Source organism: Pseudopipra pipra, chromosome W (assembly GCF_036250125.1).
Source record: "Pseudopipra pipra isolate bDixPip1 chromosome W, bDixPip1.hap1, whole genome shotgun sequence".
Classification (NCBI taxonomy): Eukaryota; Metazoa; Chordata; class Aves; order Passeriformes; family Pipridae; genus Pseudopipra; species Pseudopipra pipra.
Window position 1 is genome coordinate 1,725,015 of NC_087580.1, and position 18,053 is coordinate 1,743,067.

General features: G+C 56.0%; 3 protein-coding genes across 5 annotated transcripts in view; 2 read left to right on the forward strand and 1 right to left on the reverse strand.

Moving 5' to 3' along the window:
* LOC135404776 (gastrula zinc finger protein XlCGF26.1-like) overlaps positions 1 to 18,053 on the reverse strand; it is an 86,245-nt gene that overhangs the window by 56,533 nt on the left and 11,659 nt on the right.
* Positions 1,936 to 5,928, forward strand: LOC135405781 (C-type lectin domain family 2 member B-like). 3 transcript variants are annotated; one of them, XM_064640374.1, is made up of 6 exons: positions 1,936 to 1,983; positions 3,988 to 4,145; positions 4,475 to 4,585; positions 4,704 to 4,885; positions 5,157 to 5,257; positions 5,565 to 5,928. In XM_064640374.1, the coding sequence occupies exons 2-6, from the start codon at positions 4,058 to 4,060 to the stop codon at positions 5,722 to 5,724; spliced, it is 642 nt and encodes a 213-aa protein (XP_064496444.1). In that variant the 5' UTR covers positions 1,936 to 1,983; positions 3,988 to 4,057; the 3' UTR covers positions 5,725 to 5,928. The 3 variants fall into 3 exon arrangements, with proteins under 3 accessions (XP_064496444.1, XP_064496445.1, XP_064496443.1); XM_064640375.1 differs by lacking the exon at positions 1,936 to 1,983 and having other exon boundaries at positions 3,900 to 4,145; positions 5,637 to 5,928; XM_064640373.1 differs by lacking the exon at positions 1,936 to 1,983 and having other exon boundaries at positions 3,901 to 4,145.
* Positions 13,989 to 16,754, forward strand: LOC135405962 (class II histocompatibility antigen, B-L beta chain-like). The gene is made up of 5 exons (XM_064640475.1): positions 13,989 to 14,303; positions 14,814 to 15,083; positions 15,769 to 16,050; positions 16,548 to 16,648; positions 16,746 to 16,754. The coding sequence occupies exons 1-5, from the start codon at positions 14,219 to 14,221 to the stop codon at positions 16,752 to 16,754; spliced, it is 747 nt and encodes a 248-aa protein (XP_064496545.1). The 5' UTR covers positions 13,989 to 14,218.

Consider the following 18,053-nt stretch of genomic DNA (forward strand, 5'->3'; position numbering starts at 1 on the left):
AGCTCCCGCAGCTCCTGCTCCCTCGGGATGTATCCCCTCGTGGGCAGCAAGGGGCGCTGGGGGGTTCCCTACGAACCCCCCTCCCCTCGGTCACTGCTGGGCTGTGTTACGGGACCCTGGGATGGGGCTTTGCTGCAGAGTTTGGGGTTAAACCCAACAAAGTGGGGCGGGGGGCGGCCCTACAAAGCAGGGCTTTGCTGCTGAGGCTCTGCAGGGGCTTCCCTCGGCCTCCTTTGGGCATCCCCTGCTCCAGCCTGGGCTCTTCCCGGGCTGCAGGGGGGTCTCTGCTCCGGGCCGGGCTCAGCCTCGGTTCGGGGTCCCTTCAAGCCCTTCAAGTCTCGGTGGGACGAGATGGGCTTTGAGATCCCATTGAAATACAACCTTTCTGTCACTCAGTGAGACATGGGGAGGTGGTGATGCCGCAAGGTCCATCTGTTTTTTTCTTATTTTCCTAATTTTATAAGCTTTATAAGTAGTTAAATAGTAAAAGTAGGCTTTAGAAGCAGCAGCCCTTATTCCCCAACCCTCTTACCCCATTCCATGCTCCCCATATCAATCCTACCCCTGAATTCCAGTAGAAAATGTTTAGTCTCTTGTCAAGGCAAGGCCTATGCTGTTTAGAGAACACTCATATCTTGGCCTGAACCACAAAACACGGTCAGAAACTGGGTGACCGTGTACCCTCTGTGCTCTGAAGAAGATGAAGGTGGTCCCAGAAAGCACCCCAGACCCAATTCCCAGGGGGTGGACCAGGGCAAAAGGTACGGGATGGACAAAACTTGGATTATAAATTGTAACATCTCAGACACGGAAGGCGTGCACATCTTGTGATCTTTATGCCTGGGCATAACTTAAACCCTTTTCTTATCTCATCCTCAATTAACTGCTCTAGAGTTTTTTTACCTCAGCTCCTAATATGCATCATGGTGAGAACCTCATCCAGCCAGGCTCGCCTCGTGGTGCAGCCACTCCCCTTGTGCTTTCCCTGCCAGAAGCCAGGCCGGGCTCGGTGCCCCTGCTCTCCTAACTGCCGGGGCAGGAGCCACTGGGCACAATCCTGAGCAGCCTCTCCGGTGCTGGTTCTTCCCCTTGGGAGGCTGAGCCCGTTCTGCAGCTGCCCTGGGCACCCCCATGTCACGACAGGGCCACGACAGGGAGCTTGTCTGCAGGTGTTTTTTTTTTTTTCAAAAAACCCCAACCCAACCCAACAAAACAACAAAACAACAAAAAACTATGAAAATAACCAAATTCCAGTTCCCTGTCTGCAGTTTGAAGTTCGTGTGTTTTCTTATTTCCTTCTTAAAAGAACACCAGGATGGATGTAGAAAAAACTGTTAACCATTAATCCATTCCTTTCTTGTGCCCACAAGAATTACTGGTGAGTGATCTCTCCCTGATCCCTCAGCACGACTTTAGAGCCTTTCTTCAATTGAACACTTCCCCCTGATAATGAAAGGCTGTATAACAAGGTCATAAATATAGTTATGTCAATATTTTTGGTTGGGTGGGTGTATTCTGGTTAATCTTTTGTGGTATTTAAAGTGAAGAGCCTCCATCCCAGCCTTATGGGCCAGTACCTGCAGCAGCCACGTGGGACCCCTTCAGCCAAAAACCTCCCCCCAGGTTTCTCAGATTTCCCGATGGTGGTCATACATCTCCAACAGCTTCTCATTTCTTCTGGCTCCAGACTGTGCAGTTTGGAATAATTCTGTCCCCTGCCTGGGTGAGGAGGGAGGGGGTGACAGAGCAGCACCTGGCACCAACCAGGGCCAGCCCACGACATCTCCGTTGGTTGGGAACCTTTAAATATTTGTAAGCAAGCAAGGTGCAAAAATGAACTTTTTTGCATGGATGAATCACACCGGGAGAACAGCAGAGCTGTACACATCAAAACCACGCCTCTGTGGTCGACTCCCCTCCTGTCTGTGGCTCAATAGACTCAGATCTGAGAAATCACCCACCCATTGAGAGCTGCCCTGCGAGGTGAGTACTCCAGAGCAGCCCCTGGGCTGCCAAACTCGGGGTGGTGGGTGCTCCCTGCCCACAGTGAGCCACGGCTGGGACAGGGCTGAGCCCCCACATCATGGTCTTGTCTCTGGGGGGGCTGCAATGACCACCTGATTAATTAAATGTGGCACATTGAAGGGAAGGGGGGAATAAACCCCAAAAGTCACAGTTTTACAGCTGGGTTTAGTGAGGCTTTTGCTGCTGTGGGGTTGGTTTGAGTGTCTGCTGCGGGGTTGGGCTGGTTTGTCACTTTTGCTGCCTTGTAAGAGCTTCTGCAGTGGTTTTGTTGGGGTTTTTTTCAGCCCCTGGTTGCTGACAGAGTTGCTTCTCGGGGAGAGAATTGAGCAAATCGTGGTGCAAAGAAGCAAATGATGATATAAAAAGGACTTTAATTTGTTTCAGTGGAGTGGAATGAACAGTGATTTTGGGGGGAGCTGGAGTGAACCAGCAGGAAACCACGGTGGGTTTGGGAGGGATTGAACCTGGGCAGGAGCTCGGGCTGCACCAGGACGGGTCTCACAACGTGAACCTTCGGGGGTCCTTTTAGGGGAATTTGTAGAATTTGTACAGTCATCATAAAGGAGCAAAAATGACAGTGGGACTGGGTGAATCAGTAACCACATTGGGTCTCTTTTATTTTCAAATTGATAGTTCAGTTTTGCAAATATTAAAACCTTCACCAGGGCACTGGTTTCTGGCTCAGAATTGGGTTTGGGAGGGATTAAACCCAGGCAGGAGCTCGGGCTGTCCCAGGTGGGGTCTTACAACGTGAACGTTCGGGGGTCTTTTTAAGGGAATTTGTTGAATTTGTACAGTCGATATTGTGAGGCAGAAGTGAAATAGGACTGAAATTTTGGCTTGAAATCAGGGAGCAGAATTTTTGCATGAGAATTCTGCCAGCTCCAGCAGGTCAAAGCACGTGATAGTTAAGTTTCTGAAATAACAAACCCTTCATCTGTAGTGGTGCTTCCCCCCGCTTAGGGCTCAGATCCAGTTCAGAGCTTGCGCAAGGTCCAGCCTTTTAATGTGTTCAGCTTTGGAAACTCCCAGAGTAGGAAGCACCACCCCCTTCTGGCTCATCCTGTGTTTGTTTGTTTCTCCTACCAATTTATCCTTCCCACTGCTCTGGAAATGCTGCATTTGAGCACATCCTTGGGTTTCCTCCTGCAAATCCTCTCTGAGGGAACTGCTTTGTGCTTTTTTTCACATCCATTTACCCACAATCAAACCTTTGCAGCTTTCAGAGCTCACCTCGCAGTGAAATATTGCTGTTTTATCAGGACACGTTCCTGATGAGCTTCTGTTGGTCCATTTGGTGCTGGTAATAACTTACACAAGACCCAAGAGGAACAAAAAGCTGCTGCCCCTGTTGGTTGGGGGTGCAGGGAACCAGGTCATGCTCCTGCAACAGTGGGCAGGGGGGGGAACCAGAGTGGGGTTTCCTGTGAGCAAAACAAGCTCGTGGGGAGCCACAAACAGAAAACTTGAGCAGAACAGGTGCTGTGAACTGTCACAGGCTACTTTCTATCCTGTGTGTTTTTGCAAAAGGGTCCCCAAAGCACAAACTCTGCTCCGAGCCCTCGGTGCCTCTTCTGAGCCCTTAACGGGCTCCTGTCCCCTGCAAACACTTCAGCTGCCTTTGAGCTGTGAGCTCTCAATGACTTCTTTACTTAATAGTTAAAGTGCCTTTAAACTTGCCTTTTTCTTTCCTTTCTGCTTAATTTGTTGGGGTTGTTTTTTCCTCTTTAATCTTTGCCGCTCCCCTCTCTTTCCATTCCTTATCTTTTCCCCTCCCTCTGTCCTTTGTGCCGCCTCCTGTGCTCAGCTCAGAAGAAAGTCCTGGCAGGCTGCCCTTGGCACCAAGATAATCCTAAGAGCCAGTGCCAACAACACAAGGGCTGTCCTGGTTGGCTGGGCTGTGGCCCAGGAGGTCTCAGCTCCCTGCAGGTCCCCTCAGCCTCTCCTCTCCTTCCACCCCAGGCTGCCGAGTGCATCCACCCCACAGAGCCCAGGGAACGTCAGCCCCGGGCCCTGACGCTTCTCTGTTCCAATGGAGAAAAAAAACCAAGAGCCAAATTCTTCAAGCCAGGTGGAAGCCCTGAACATCTGCAGTGATTCAAAGGAACAGTCCAAATGGGGTAATGCTGAGAAAACCAAACACTCCGGGGGTGGGAAGAGCATCTCGCTCTCGGGTGGCAGCAGTGGGATGGGGATGGAGCCTTTGGGTGGGTGTGGAGCAGCCCAGGCACTGAATTCCAGGCTGTGGAATTCACCTCCGGAGGCTGAAGATCTGTCTCCAGGCCCTCAAAACACATGTTGGACCCCACTCAGCTCTCCTACCCTCCTGAGCCCCCAGAGGGGTCCCTGTCCTGGGTGGGGCTGGGGATGGACTGAGGGTGCAGCACAGGAGGGCAAAGCAGAGGGGAGAGGAGCCAGGCCATCCTCACCCTGCTCTTTCCTGCCCCAGGGTCCTACAGAACCGAGTCAGACTGGAGAACATCCCCCAAGGTGCGTGTTCTCCTCGCTCTGAGTGTGTTCCTGGGGATCCTCACCTTGAGCCTGCTTATGGCACTGATTGGTGAGTCTCACCCAGGCATCTCCCAATTTCTTCTGCTGGAAAAAAACCCAAGGAATCAATCCCATTTTGCTGCTTTTCAGGGCTGCCCACGTGTCTGACTCAGCTTTCTGTGTTTCAGTTCTCAGTGTGAGACCCCCTTTCCCTGAGCCGGAATTCTCCCACATGTGCCCAGACACCTGGCCTGGTTTCCAAGGAAAATGTTATTATTTTTCTGAGGCTGAGGGCAACTGGACCACGGGCCGGGCAAGGTGTGAGGCCCTGGGAGCTTCCCTGGCCACCATAAGCACGAAGGAGGAACTGGTGAGGACTGGGATGAACTGGTGAGGACTGGGATGAACTGGTAAGGACTGGGCTTGAGCCTCTGCAGCAGCCCTGGGGTGGGAAACACGGGGAAACCAAGAGGATAAATCAGCCCCAAACCCCCCAGGCTGGCCCCAAAGTGCTGCCAGTGCTGGAGCCGGGAGCCAAGCCCTTGGAAAAAGCCCCAGGTCTGGCTGAGGGTGGGCACAGGAGGGAAAGAGGAGGTGGGGAAGGCAAGACTGACCAAAGCCAACGTTTCTTTGCCTTCCAGGCCTTCCTTCTGCGCTATAAAGGCGAAGCAAACCACTGGATCGGGCTGGGAATGAGGGATAACGGCTGGGAGTGGATCAATGGCACGGCCTTGAACGGCAGGTGGGTCCCTGTGTCCGTGCTGGAGCCCCGGGGTGGGCCCCAGGGATTTCCTGGAGTCTGGGATGCCCCATCCTGGGATGGGCACCTTCTCCTGCCCCGTGTCCAGGCAGCTCCTGGCTTTCCATGGGGGGTTGGGATGGGCCGAGGTCGCTGCCCCCCCAACCCTGATCAGAGAATTAGAGACCCCCCCCAGCCAAAGCCCTTCTCTGCTGGAGGGGAAATCCCAGCTCTTCTTAATTTCTTTTTGAGGGGGAGTTTCCTTCTTTTCCTTTTCCCTTTCTGACTCTGGTCCCGTTGGCATTTGTAGGTTTGAGGTGAGGGGTGTGGGGCCCTGCGGGTACCTCGATGACTGGTGGATCAGCTCGTCCCTGTGCCACAGGGAGAAGAACTGGATCTGCAGCCGCCCCGACAACTTCGTCCTGTGGGAGGGGAAATTAAGAGACCCCAAACCAGGACTTTCAACCTAAATCTCTGACCAGATGGGGGGGCTTCACTCCAGCACTGCAACTGAAATTTTCAGGGTGAATCCAAAAAATCAGGTACAAGGAACTGGTGCTATCCCCTATCCTTTGGACCTTTTGAGCAGCACAAGTGTGGTTTGCACCACAGAAAACTTGCTCAAAAGGTTTGCACAAATGCAAATGGTATTTATACAATTTGCCTTAAATGCATATTTATATGACTACGACATTTATGTAGCCATATTAATAATAGGTGGAGAATAGGCGGAGCTCAGGCCGGTGCTTCTCTTGGCCCTCTATTTCGGTGGGAGGTAAATCAGCCTTTTTTCACACTATTTTCAGCCATATTTCAAGTTTTTTCTGCGGTGGCCGCGGTTTGGGGGCGGTTTTGGGGTGAGAAAGGAGCTTTTTAGTGCCTGTTCTCACCCTCCTGGTACTTCTGCATCACTCCCACTCTTCTGACCCTCGGTGCATGCTGATTGGCTGATTAAACCACGCCCCCTCACTCCCATTGGCCGCTCCTCCCCACGCTCCGCCCCTTCCCTTTCCCCACCCTCAGGGCGGACCTGCTTGGGAACTGCGCCCCCCCGCGGGCAGCGCGGGAAAGGCGGGGTGCGGACCTGGTTGAGGACTGCGAGAGTGGGATCGGGGGTGTCCGTTTTAAGTAGAAAAAGGCGGATTTTGGGGCCGGTTTTGCAACGTTTCACATTAATAAAAAACAAGTGTTTATAAAACTGAAGCTTGAAAGCTGCTTTTTAAAATCGTTGCTTTGTTATACACAAAAAACCAACCAGTTTGGGTGTATTGTCAATGATTTGTGATGCCCCCAAACCACCAATTATTAATTGTGAACTAATAACTGTGTGCTAATCATTGTGTTAATAACTGATTTTTATATCCCAAACCCACCATTTGGGGTGAATTGATGACTAATTTAATATACCCCAAACAATGGGGAGAACCCCCCCAAAATCCTCTGGGGAGTGGGTGCCGACTCCAGGCAGGACCTGGCTGACCAAAACAACCTCAGTTTTGGGTGAGATCTCCATTTTTGACCTTTTATTCTGCAAAATAACATTTCAGCACCGTGAGCGGTGGTGACAGAACAACGCTCAGCTGGGGCACCAAACCCCTAAAATAACGAGGGGAACCCCCCCAAAACTTTTTCAGGAGCAGGTGCCAACTCCGAGCAGGAGCCATAGGTGGGAATTCTGAGGCGGAATTTCCGTTTTCGACCTTTTATTCTGCAAAACCACCTTTGGCCCCCATTCTGGAATGGCCTCTGGAAACCAAAGAACCAAGCCCCCACCATGTGACAGTTCAACCCCATCCGTGTGCCAAGGGCTCCTTTGTGGTGTCACAGCCTGTCCTCTCCATTCCAGAATGGGCCCTGGCAACCAAAGAACCAACGCCCTACAACCCCAAAGTGAAGCCCCACCTTTGTGCCATGGGCCCTCTTGTGATGTCACGGCCTATCCCCTCCATTCCAGAATGGCTGCTGGAAACCAAAACACCAATGTCTCACAGCCCCTAGTGCAGCCCAACCCCTGTGCCATGGGCCCCCTTGTGATGTCTTGGCCTGTCCTCTCCATTCTGGAATAGCCCCTGGAAACCAAAGAACCAACACCTCACACCCCCACAGTGCAGCCCCACCTGTCTGCCACGGGACTCTTTGGGATGTCACGGCCTTTCCCCCAGGAAAGAAAGCCTGGAACCTTCGGGTTTCAGATGCAGTTGGGGGGCCACCCTGGGCACTCCATGGGCAGCAAGAGCTTTCTGTCCTGCCACCTTTTGTCTGGCAGGAATCTTCAGCTCTGTTCAGTTTGGGCAGTCAGACAGGCAATATCAGCGCAGGGCTCCTGCAAGCCAAGGACAGCCCTTTCCCCCAGGAAGGAAAGCTTAGAGACTCAAGGGCTCAGTGCAGCTGGTGGGACACCCTGGGCACTCCATGAGCAGCAAGAGCTTTCTGTCCTGCCACCTTTTGTCTGGCAGGAATCTTTGTCCGTGTTCAATTTTGGGAGCGAGACTGGCAATTTCAGCACAGGGCTCCTGCAAGTGAACGACAGCCCTGCCCTCCAGGAAAGAAACCCCTTACCCTCGGTCTCTTCTCCTGTTCCTTAAAACACAACCTGCAGGGGAGCTTTCTGGGATCTCTTCTCTTGGGAATTGGGAAGACAGACCCACTCCCATGTTTAACACCTCAGGCAAAACAACCCTTTGAACACCTTTCCCAACCCTCCCCAACCTTTCCCAAAGCCCAGATTTTACAGGTGTCCTGTAATTCTGGCCCAATCTCACCCAAGCCCACAAACCATGACAGAAACCTCTCAGCCTCACGCTGCGTCCTTCCCATTGCTGTGCCTTATGTGCAGGCAAAAGGCCTTAAAATCAAGTCCCCAAAATTCATGGCCTGTTCTTTTTCCCAGAAAAGAAGGCGTGGTGAACTCTTCAGACCAGGGAACTGGAAGATCTCCCCAAAACTCCTTTGGTACACGCTGCAGGGCCAACGATTCCTCTGCTCTGCCCTGTCGGCGCTGCTTTGTCTCATCTGGGTCCCCAGAAACTGTCAGCGAAAGCCGGGGAATAAAATCTCTGAGCAGTTGGTTGGGTTCCAGAGGTGACCCTACTTCATTCAGCGCTGAAGGGACACAGGGATTGCTCTCTAACACATCTACAACAGTTCTCAAAACTTTTAACTCTTTTTACATTTTATCAGACAAAGGAATTCCTGTCCATTGGCTTACCAGTTCTCTGCAGGAATTCTTCTCCTCTCTTCTATTGGCTCTTGATTTCTCACTTTGCATGATGCTTAGTCCACAATTTTTGTCCTTTTCTTGTCTTTTCCCTTGATAGGGAGAGCCTCAGGAACTGTCTGTGTTAGTTTTGTCTTCGTCTCTGGTTTCTCTAAGGGTCTTTGTGGTTTAGAAATTCTGCCTTCTTGGTGTCCAGGTCTCAAAAATAGATTTCTCTGCCAGGTCTCTGACCACTGAAGTATGGCAGGCCTTAAGCTTTTACTTTGTTTTTCTAACAAATGGCCATGGTCCAGAACTTGTCCATCATCCATTGTCTGTTGTCCCAATTCAATCTCCTGCCAGCAGTTTCTCCCCATTGCTGGGTGGGCTCCTTTGCCAAGCACTAGAACTTGTTGGGTAACAGGCCCAGTCCTGTTGCCTATTTTTCGTGGGGATGTGCAGGAGGGCATTGAGTCTTCCAGGAGCAAATTGGCAGAGGACCCCAAGCTGGCTTGCAGTGTGGATGTGCTGGAGGGTAGGAAGGTTGTGCAGAGGGACCTGGCCAGGCTGGACCTCTGGGCCGAGCCCGTGGGCATGAGGTTCAAGAGTGCCTTTGGTGCCTTTGGGGCCTCTGGTCACAAGAACGCCCTGCAGCTCCAGGCCGGGGGCAGAGGAGCTGCAAAGGGTCCCCGTGGGAGAGGCCCTGGGGGTGCTGGTGGACAGAGGCTGAACCTGAGCCAGCGGGTGCCTGGGTGGGCAAGAAGGCCAAGGGCAGGCTGGCCTGGATCAGAAAGAGTGTGGCAGCAGGAGCAGGGCAGTGATGCTTCTGCTGGACTGGGCACTGGTGAGGCCACAGCTGGAGTGCTGTGTCCAGCTCTGGGCCCCTCAATTCAGGGAGAACCTTGAGGGGCTGGAGTGGGTGGAGAGCAGGGCAATGGAGCTGGTCAAGGGTCTGCAGTGCATGGTCTGTGAGGAGCAGCTGAGGGAGCTGGGTTTCTCCAACCTGGAGAAGAGGAGGCTCGGGGCTGACCTTCTCCCTGCCCACAACTTCCTGACAGGAGGCTGGAGCAAGGTGGGGGTCAGCCCCTTCTCCGAGGCAACAGGCGACAGGACAAGAGGACACAAGAGCCTGTCAGGGGCTGTTTGTCAGGGACAGGAGCAGGACTTTTTGGAGAGAAACAGGGATTAGGTATTGAAATGGGCTGCCCAGGGAGGTGGTGGAGTCAGCGTCCCTGGAGGTGTTTAAGCAAAGACTGGCCATGGCACTGAGTGCCGTGCTCTGCTTGACGTGCTGGGGATGGGGCGTAGGCTGGACCCCGGTTGATCTCACAAGTCTCTGCCAGCCTCATGGACTCTGGGCTTCTGAGCCACCCCAACCTTTGGGGACAGCGTGCTGGTGGCTCAGAGGCTCCGTCCTTGCCTTACCTTGCCCATCTCCTGGCTGCCAGGCAAGGGCCTTGTGACATCACAGCCTCTGTGGAACAGCGCGGTGGCTGAAAACTGTCAGGGCTGCGTCCCCGTGCCCAGAGCCTGGGCAGAAGTCGTCTGGCAGGGACGGGCAGAGACTGTGCAGAGGTGTCAGCTCGTCCCGCAGCAGCACGATGCCCAGCCAGGGCATCTCCTGGCTCCTCAGGCTCTCGGTGCTCCTGCTCTTGCCTGGCCCACTCGAGCCTTGCAGCCGTGCCACAGGTGCCGTTGCTGACAACCGGGGTTTTCCTTGGATGGCCCCTTGCCAGAAAAGGCAGGAGAGGCTGGAGAGAGGGGAAGGAGGGGGGTCAGGCCGCTGGGATGGTGCCGGCGGGCCGTGAGCCCGAAGCCAGCAAGGCCTTGGGCCCACACGGTGTCAGGGGAGGACTGAGAGCCCCCAGGGAGGAGGAAAGCTGGGCAGGCCCCAAGGCTGCTGGGCCTCTTCCTTGCCAGCCCTTTGGCCAAGGCCCCGAGGCAGAGGTGGGGCTCAGCCCCTGCACAGCAATGGGGCACAGGCTGAGCCCCAGGGACACCAGAGCCAGGCGGCCTGAGCTCTTCTTCCTGCAGCGTCTGCCTGGGGCAGCCCAGCCAGGCCTGAGTCTCTGCAGGAGAGGCCAAGCCCAGCCAGAGAGGGCTCAGCCCTCTGAGGCTGCACTCACTGCAAAGGGAACAAAACATTGGCCCAGAGGACATCCTGCCCCCAAATGGAGAACTGGAAAGGTCAAGAATAAAAAAGTCACCCCCTTCCATTCTTCAAGAAATGTTTAGACCATTTTCCTAAAAGCATCCAGGACTCAGGTCACCCAATTTTCTCTCTGAGAAGGGTTTTCCATGGTTCCCCCCAATTCCCAGGTTCAAGGGGGTCCCAGCACACTTTGGGATGTGTTGGATCCTGTGTTGTGGTGCAGATGTACCCCCAAAGCTCCCTCAGAACAGGGTGACACAAGGGGGGGGCACAGAGGGGTCCCCATTCCTGATCCATCCTGGAGCAACCACACTGGGGGCAACTGGGATCATAGTGGGAGCAGCTGGGCCCCTGCTGGGCCCATACTGGGACCATCCTGGGAGTGACTGCAATACTACTGGGAGTATGTGAGAGGGACTGCAACCATACTGGGGGTGACTGGGATCATACTGGATTCTTACTGGAAGTGTTTGGAAGTTACTGGAATCATACTGGGGGTGACTGGACTCATAGTGGGATCATCCTGGGAGCAACTGGGACCATGCAGGGGCAAATGGCATTGTCCAGGCAGTGACTGAAAGTGCCTGGGGCCATACTGGACTCAGACTGGGAGTCCCTGAGAGGGAAAGGAACCATCTGGGGGGCACTGGGAGCAACTGGGACCACCTTGGGGGCAACTGGGATACAATTGGGAGTGACTGGGTGTGACTGGGATGATAGTGGGAGTGACCAGGACCATACTGGAACCATCTTGGTAGTGACTGTCAGTGACCAGGATCATACTGGGATCTACTGGGTCATGGTTGTGGCACAAAGGACAGAGGGAGGGGAAGGGAACAGAGAGGGGAGGGAAAGAGAGGGGAGAGGGAATTTTAGAAAGGATAAAGAGGAAAGAAAGACAAAAAAAAGAAGAAAAATAAGAGAAAAAGCCGAGTTTAAACATTCAGTAAATGTGTGAGTCACTGAGAGCTCACAGGTCAAAGGCAGGTGAAGTGTTTGCAGGGGACAGGAGCCTGTTCAGGGCTCAGGAGCTGCTGCTGCCCAAAGGGAGGAAACGCCCCGAGGGCTCGGAGCAGAGTTTGTGCTTTGGGGCCTTTGCCAAGAACCCGCAGGAGGGAAAGCAGTTCCAGCCAGGGGGGCCCAGGAGCTCCCAGCACGGGCCCAGTGGCTCCCAGTCACCCCCAGGATGGGCCCAGTCACCCCCAGGATGGGCCCAGTCACCCCCAGGATGGGCCCAGTCACCCCCAGGATGGGCCCAGTCACCCCCAGGATGATCTCAGTCACTTTTAGTCACGCCCAGTCTGATCCCAGCATGATCCAAGTCACTCCCAGTCTGATTCCATTCTCTCCTAGTAGGATCCAAGTTACCCCCTGCAAGGTCCCAGTTTCTCCCAGTCAGTCCCAGTATAATCCCAGTCAGTCCCAGTACAATCCCAGTCAGTCCTGGTGTCTCCCACTATATCCCAGTTGCCCCCAGTGTGGTCCCACTCACTCCCAGTTGTTCCCGGTACCTTCCAGTATGATCCCAGTTGCTCACAGCCACTTCCAGTCACTCCCAATGTGGTCCCAGTCACTCCCAGTATGATCTCAGTCACCTCCAGCCTTATCCCACTTGCTCCCAGTATATCCCAGTTGCGTCAGCACAGTGTCAACTGCCCTCAGAATGCTCCCAGTCACTCCCAGTATGATTGCAGTCACCCTCACTGTGGGCCCAGTTGCCTGAGCATGGGCCAAGCTGCTCCCACTGAGATCCCAGTATGATCCCACTTGTCTCCAGCATGGTCCCTCTTGCTCCCAGTTCCTCCCAGTTTCCCTGAGCAGAGATCCAGTTGCTCCCAATATGATCCTAGTATGATCCCTGCATGATCCCTGTATGATCCCTGTATGATCCCAGTACAATCACAGTTACCCCAGCATGGTCCCAGTTGCCTCCAGCACAGATCCAGTCAATCCAAGTGTGATCCCAGTCTTCCCTCAGCAAGGTCCCAGTCAATCCCAGTTGCCCCCTTGTAGATCCAGTCACTCCCAGTTGATCCCAGTCACCCCCTGCAGGCTCCAAGTCACTTCCCAGAGTGTCTGTGCCCCCCCTGCCCCCCCAGCCCCTTTTCTCTCACCCCCTTTTCTCTCCCCACAGAGCTCCTGAGCCGCCGGCGGCCGCAGCCCCTCCCCGTGGCCTCGGGCCCAGCCGGGACCCCCCAGTCCAGCCCCGCCTGCACTTTGGGGGGGGTCGTGTGTCCCCCCCAGCCCTGCTTTTGTTCACACCCCAGCCGGCTGCTCCCAGTGTTCCCAGTAAACCTTCCCAGTTCTCTGCACTCCTGGTTACTGGGGGGCAGTGCTGGGGCTCCAAAAATCCTGGGAACAGGGGGTTTGAGCATTGCCAGCTCCTCTAGTCTTGGAAAAGAGGGGTTTGGGCACCACCAGTGTCTGAAAAACACGGGAACAGGGGGGTTGGGAACATTCAGACCCCAAAAATCTGGGGGACACGGGGATATGGGCTCTCCTAGACCCTAAAAGACCCAGGAACTGGGGGATTTGGGCACTGCCAGACCACAAAAGATTGTAAAAGAGGGGTTGGACACTCCCAGACCCTAAAAATTCTGGAAACAGGGGGGTTTGGGCACTTCCCACCCACCTAAAATCCCGGGAACTGGGGGGTTTTAGCACTTCCAGAGACACAAAATCTTTGGGAAAAGGATGTTTAGTCATCCCCAGTCCCTCAAAATCCTCGGAATGTGCAGGTTCAGGCCCTCAACATTTGAGATAACTGGGCTTTTGGTACTCCCAGACTTGGAAAATACTGGATAAAGTGGTTTTGGGCACTACCAGCCCCTGACAAACCCGGGAACAGGGGGGATTTGGCACACACAGACCCCAAAAATTGTGGGAAAAGAGAGATTTCGGCACACCAAGATCCCCAAATTTCTGGGAAAGGGGGGGAGGTGCGTTGGCCAATGTCAGTCTCTCAAAAACCGAGGAACAGGGGGGTTTGGGCACCGCCAGACCCCAAGAATCCTGGGAACAGCAGGTGTTGAGCAACCCCAGAGCCCAAAAATCTTGGTCAAAGGGCTATTTGGACACTACCAGACTCCACCCAAATGCAGAGAAGTTCCAGGTGCCCAAAAGTCCTGGAAAAGAGGGGTTTGGTTACAACCAAAAATGCCGGGAAAAGGGGGATTGGGCACCCTCAGCCCCCCATCTCCCTCTTGTTTGGGGCAACTCTGAGCTCCGGGACAATTTATCCTCTGTTTGAGGTTCCCCTGATCTGTGGGAGCCCTGGGTGGCCGGTTTTGGGTTGCCCTGAGCTTTGGGAGCCCTGGCTGGGCATTTTTGGTGGGCCCTGAGCTCCCCCCTACCCCGCAGCCCACGGACCCCCCCGAACCCCCCCAAGCCCCGGGGCTGCCGCGGGGGCCCCCAACGGCCCTCAGCCAATCCCAAAGCGCCCACGCCGCCCGCGCCCAATCCCAGCGCGCCGCGCTGATGACTCATCAGTCGCCGGGAAGACGCCTCGAAAAAAGGGCCCCAACTGCGCCCTCAGCCAAGCCCAGCGCGCCCCAAACCCCCCAAAACGGCGCCGCCCGGCTGGTTTGGGGCTGTCAGCAGCTGTCCGGCGCTGGGCATGGAGCGTGTGCGGGGAGCTGGGGCCGTGCTGGCGGTGCTGGTGGTGCTGGGAGCCCCCCCGGCTGCGGGCGAGGAGCTGTCGGGTGAGCGGGGGGGGCGGGCAGGGGGGTCGGGTGGGAAAGGGGGGGAAAGAGGGGAGAAAAGATGGGGTAGGAGCCCCGAAAGTGAGTGCGAGAGGGGTTGGAAGGCCCGGAGTGAGTGGGAGGAGGGTGGGAGCCCCAAAGTGAGGTTGGGGGGTCTGGGGATTGTGGGGAGGGTGGGAAAGGGGTGGGAGAGGGGGGAAAGGGGGTGTGGGAGAGCAGGCAGAGGGGTGCCCTGGGGGTCCCTGGGTGTCCCTCGAGCCCTGGAGCGGTTCCCTGGGGCTCCGGGGGGTCGGATCGGCAGTGGGGGGTTCCCCAACCCCCCTGTCCATCCCCGGGGTCTGATGGGGGGGTTCGCCCCCAGCCAAGAGCCGGTGCTGGGGCGTCCGTGGGGCAGAGGGGGGTGGGAAAGGGGGGTCCGGAGTGGCCCCCTGAGCTCCCACCCTGTTGGGGGGGGCTGGGGAATGATGGGGGGGGACGGAGCACCCCCTGACCCGTGTCCTGCACACACAGGGGTGTTCCAGCTAATGACAAAGTCCGAGTGTCACTTCATCAACAACACCGAGCGGGTGAGGCTCGTGAAGAGGTACATCTACAACCGGGAGCAGTATGCCCACCTCGAGATCGATTTGGGGACCTATGTGGAGGACACCCTGTTTGGGGAGAAGGTTGCCAGGGTATGGAACTACCTCCCAGAATGGCGTGAGCTCAAATGGTCTGAGATGGAAAGGTTCTGCCGGCACAACTACGAATTCTCCACCACACTCCTGGTCAACCGCAGAGGTGAGCATGGGGCAGAGCGGGTCCCCTCGGGCCCTGCCCCGGGAATGACCCTGGAGCCCCTCAAACCCTCCCTGGGAATCACCTGAGACCCCTCAGCCCTCCCTGTACCTGTCCCTTGGCCTTTTGTCCCCTCCCAGTCCATCCGAGTCCATCCCAATCCATCCCAGTCTCTCCCAGTGCCCTCCAGTCCCTCTGAATCCATCCCGGTTTTTTCCACTGCATCCCAGTCTCTCCCAGTGCCCCCCCGCGTCTCCACCCCGCTGGGGCCACCGAGCTCATGCCCCTCAGCCAATCCCAGCGCGTCTCTCTGATGACGCTCCAGTTGCCAGGCAGACCCAAACCAAAGAGTTCCCTCACCAGGGTTCAGCCTCCAGTCCCGATCTCTTCCTTCCCAGTCCAGATCAGTCAATCCCAGTCCATCCCAGTCATTCCCAGTCAATCTCACTTCACTCCCAGACCCTCTCGATCCATTGCCAGTCGTTCTCACTTCACTCCCACATCTCCCAACTCTCTCCCCAGTGCCCCCCCAGCCCAGCCCCTTCTCCCCCAGTCTATACCCAGTCCCTCCCACTGCCATCCCAGTCCCTCCCACTGCCATCCCAGTCCCTCCCAATGGCCTCCAAGCCCGCTGCCCTCCCTCCCAGTGCCCCCCAGCTCAGCCCAGTGTCTCCCCCGTCCCTCCCAGTGCCCCCCAGTGTGTCCATCTCGCTGGTGCCGTCGAGCTCCCAGCCCGGCCCCGGCCGCCTGCTCTGCTCCGGGATGGATTTCTACCCTGCACCGGTGCAGGTGAGGTGGTTCCAGGATGGGCAGGAGCTGCCGGAGCACGTGGTGGCCACCGACGTGGTCCCCACCGGGGACTGGACCTACCAGGTGCTGGTGCTGCTGGAAATCCCCCCGCGGCGCGGGGTCACCTACAGCTGCCAGGTGGAGCATGTCAACCTGGAGCACCCCCTCAGCCGGCACTGGGGTACGGCCCGGCCCCCCCAGCACCAGGGGTACACTGGGAGGGGGGCCGGGGGGGAAAGGGGGCAACTGGGAGGGAGACTGGGGGGAACGGGAAGGGGTTCGAGGTAAATGGAGAGGGTGAGAAGGAGGTTGATGGGTGCTGGGATGGCTGAGAGAGGCTTTGGGGGGTGCTGGGGGCAACTGGTAAGGAGTTCAGGGGAAACTGGGTGGGATGGGATGGAGGCTGGGGGGGCTTGGGGTGACAAGGAGGCGGTTGAGGAAGTCGGAGGGGGGGGTTGGGAAGGGACTGGGAGAGATCCAGGGGGGTCCTTGGGGTGATGGGAAGGGGGGTTACCAGGTCCTAAAGGGGCTCGGTGGGTTCCCACATACACTGGGAAGGGACTGGCAGGAGGTTTCAGGAGGTGCTAGGTGGGCTGGGGGAGAGTGGGACAGGGTTTGTGGGGTCCTGGGTGGTCCACAGGTGGTTATGGGGCTCCTGACCCCCATGGCTCCCCCCAGAGATGCCACCGAACACCGTCCGCAGCAAGATCCTGCTGGGGGTCGGGGGCTTCGTCTTGGTCTTCCTGGCGCTGGGGCTCGGCTTCTACCTGTGGGAAAAGGTAAAAGGGGGTCCCCGGGGGTCATGTCCCCCCCTCCAAAGTGTGTGTGCCCCCCCTGACCCCCACCCCGCTCTCACCCCCTTTTCTCTCCCCACAGAGCTCCTGAGCCACCGGCGGCTGCAGCCCCTCCCCGTGGCCTCGGGCCCAGCCGGGACCCCCCAGTCCATCCCCACGCTGAGTTTGGGGGGTCGTGTGTCCCCCCAGCCCTGCTTTTATTCTGACCCCAGCTGGCTGCTCCTCTCAGTGTTCCCAGTAAAGCTTCCCAGTTCTCCCCAGTCCCTGTTATTGGGGGGCAGTGAGGGCAGGGGGGAGGGGATCCCTGTCATAGCTTTACTTCTTCTAAAAAACCAAGCAGGAATTTTTCTTTGCCCTGCCCCACTGGAAAAGAAAGATGTTCAATGGGGGAGGGGGCTTTGCCTTGGGTGACTCACACCCACAAAAGAACTGGCCCAGCCCACATTGCAGGTTGGGAGCCCTCAGAAGGCTCTGGGGGGGTGGAGTTTTTTACTTTCTCCTGGGCAAAGGGCAAGGCCCTTCCCTTTGGCCTTAACTCAGGCCAGGGGTGTGTTGGAGAGGCTCCGAGGTCCTTTTGTTCTCGACCTGCTCATCTGGCTGTTTGCTGTTCCCGTTTGCCTTCGTTTCCTGCGCCCTGTTCTGCCCCCAGCCCGGACCTGCTCGGACTTCATGGGAGAGGTTTGACCCCCCTAGAGAGGAACCTTTTGGGGAGGAGGTCGCCCTTTCCCTCCTCCACTCCCGTGTTGGCAGTGGCGTGTGTTCATCGGCCAAAAGGGGGAATTCCCGGCCACAGCCAGCCACAGACAGCGGGAGTTTCGTGGGAAGAGCCTCTTTTTCTCCTTTTCCACTTTTTCCCCTTTTTGTTCTTCTGCCAATACACAGATATCCTTTAATAAAGAGCTGTTATTTTTCCTTTTTCCATACTGCCTCAACTGGAATCTCTTAATTTCTGGTTTACAGTTGCTTACAGGGAGGAGTTTGGTTTTCCTCATAACTCATCCCCCTTAGCAAAACACTTCAGTCTCACTCAACTGAGACAGAGGTGCTGCCCCATGCTCCTGCCCTTGCCATTGCACATCCCCACATCCCAGAGGCCCAGCAAGAGCCCTGAGGAATGAGGCAGGCACAGGATCTCCCTTCCCAGGGCTGGGGGTCAGGCCTTGGCCCTTTGCAAGAACAAAACAAAGCCAGATTTATTCAGCATCACAGACCCCGGGACTTTGCTTGTCCCCACCTGTCATCACTGCCTCCAGTTTTTGGCTCTAACTGGAAGCAGGGGACAATTTCTGAGTGCTGGCCCTCAGTGGGACCCATTAACACCAGGAGAAACTGTGGACTTGGATCTGACTTGGAATTCTTCAGAGGTTTCTTTAACTTGTCTTTGTCTGAT

Coding starts and splice junctions, on each gene's coding strand:
- LOC135405781 (XM_064640374.1), top strand. CDS start 4,058: ATGGAGAAAAAAAACCAAGAGCCAAATTCTTCAAGCCAGGTGGAAGCC. Junction 4,146..4,474: donor AAAGGAACAGTCCAAATGGG/GTAATGCTGAGA, acceptor TTCCTGCCCCAG/GGTCCTACAGAACCGAGTCA. Junction 4,586..4,703: donor CCTGCTTATGGCACTGATTG/GTGAGTCTCACC, acceptor TCTGTGTTTCAG/TTCTCAGTGTGAGACCCCCT.
- LOC135405962 (XM_064640475.1), top strand. CDS start 14,219: ATGGAGCGTGTGCGGGGAGCTGGGGCCGTGCTGGCGGTGCTGGTGGTG. Junction 14,304..14,813: donor TGCGGGCGAGGAGCTGTCGG/GTGAGCGGGGGG, acceptor CTGCACACACAG/GGGTGTTCCAGCTAATGACA. Junction 15,084..15,768: donor ACTCCTGGTCAACCGCAGAG/GTGAGCATGGGG, acceptor CGTCCCTCCCAG/TGCCCCCCAGTGTGTCCATC.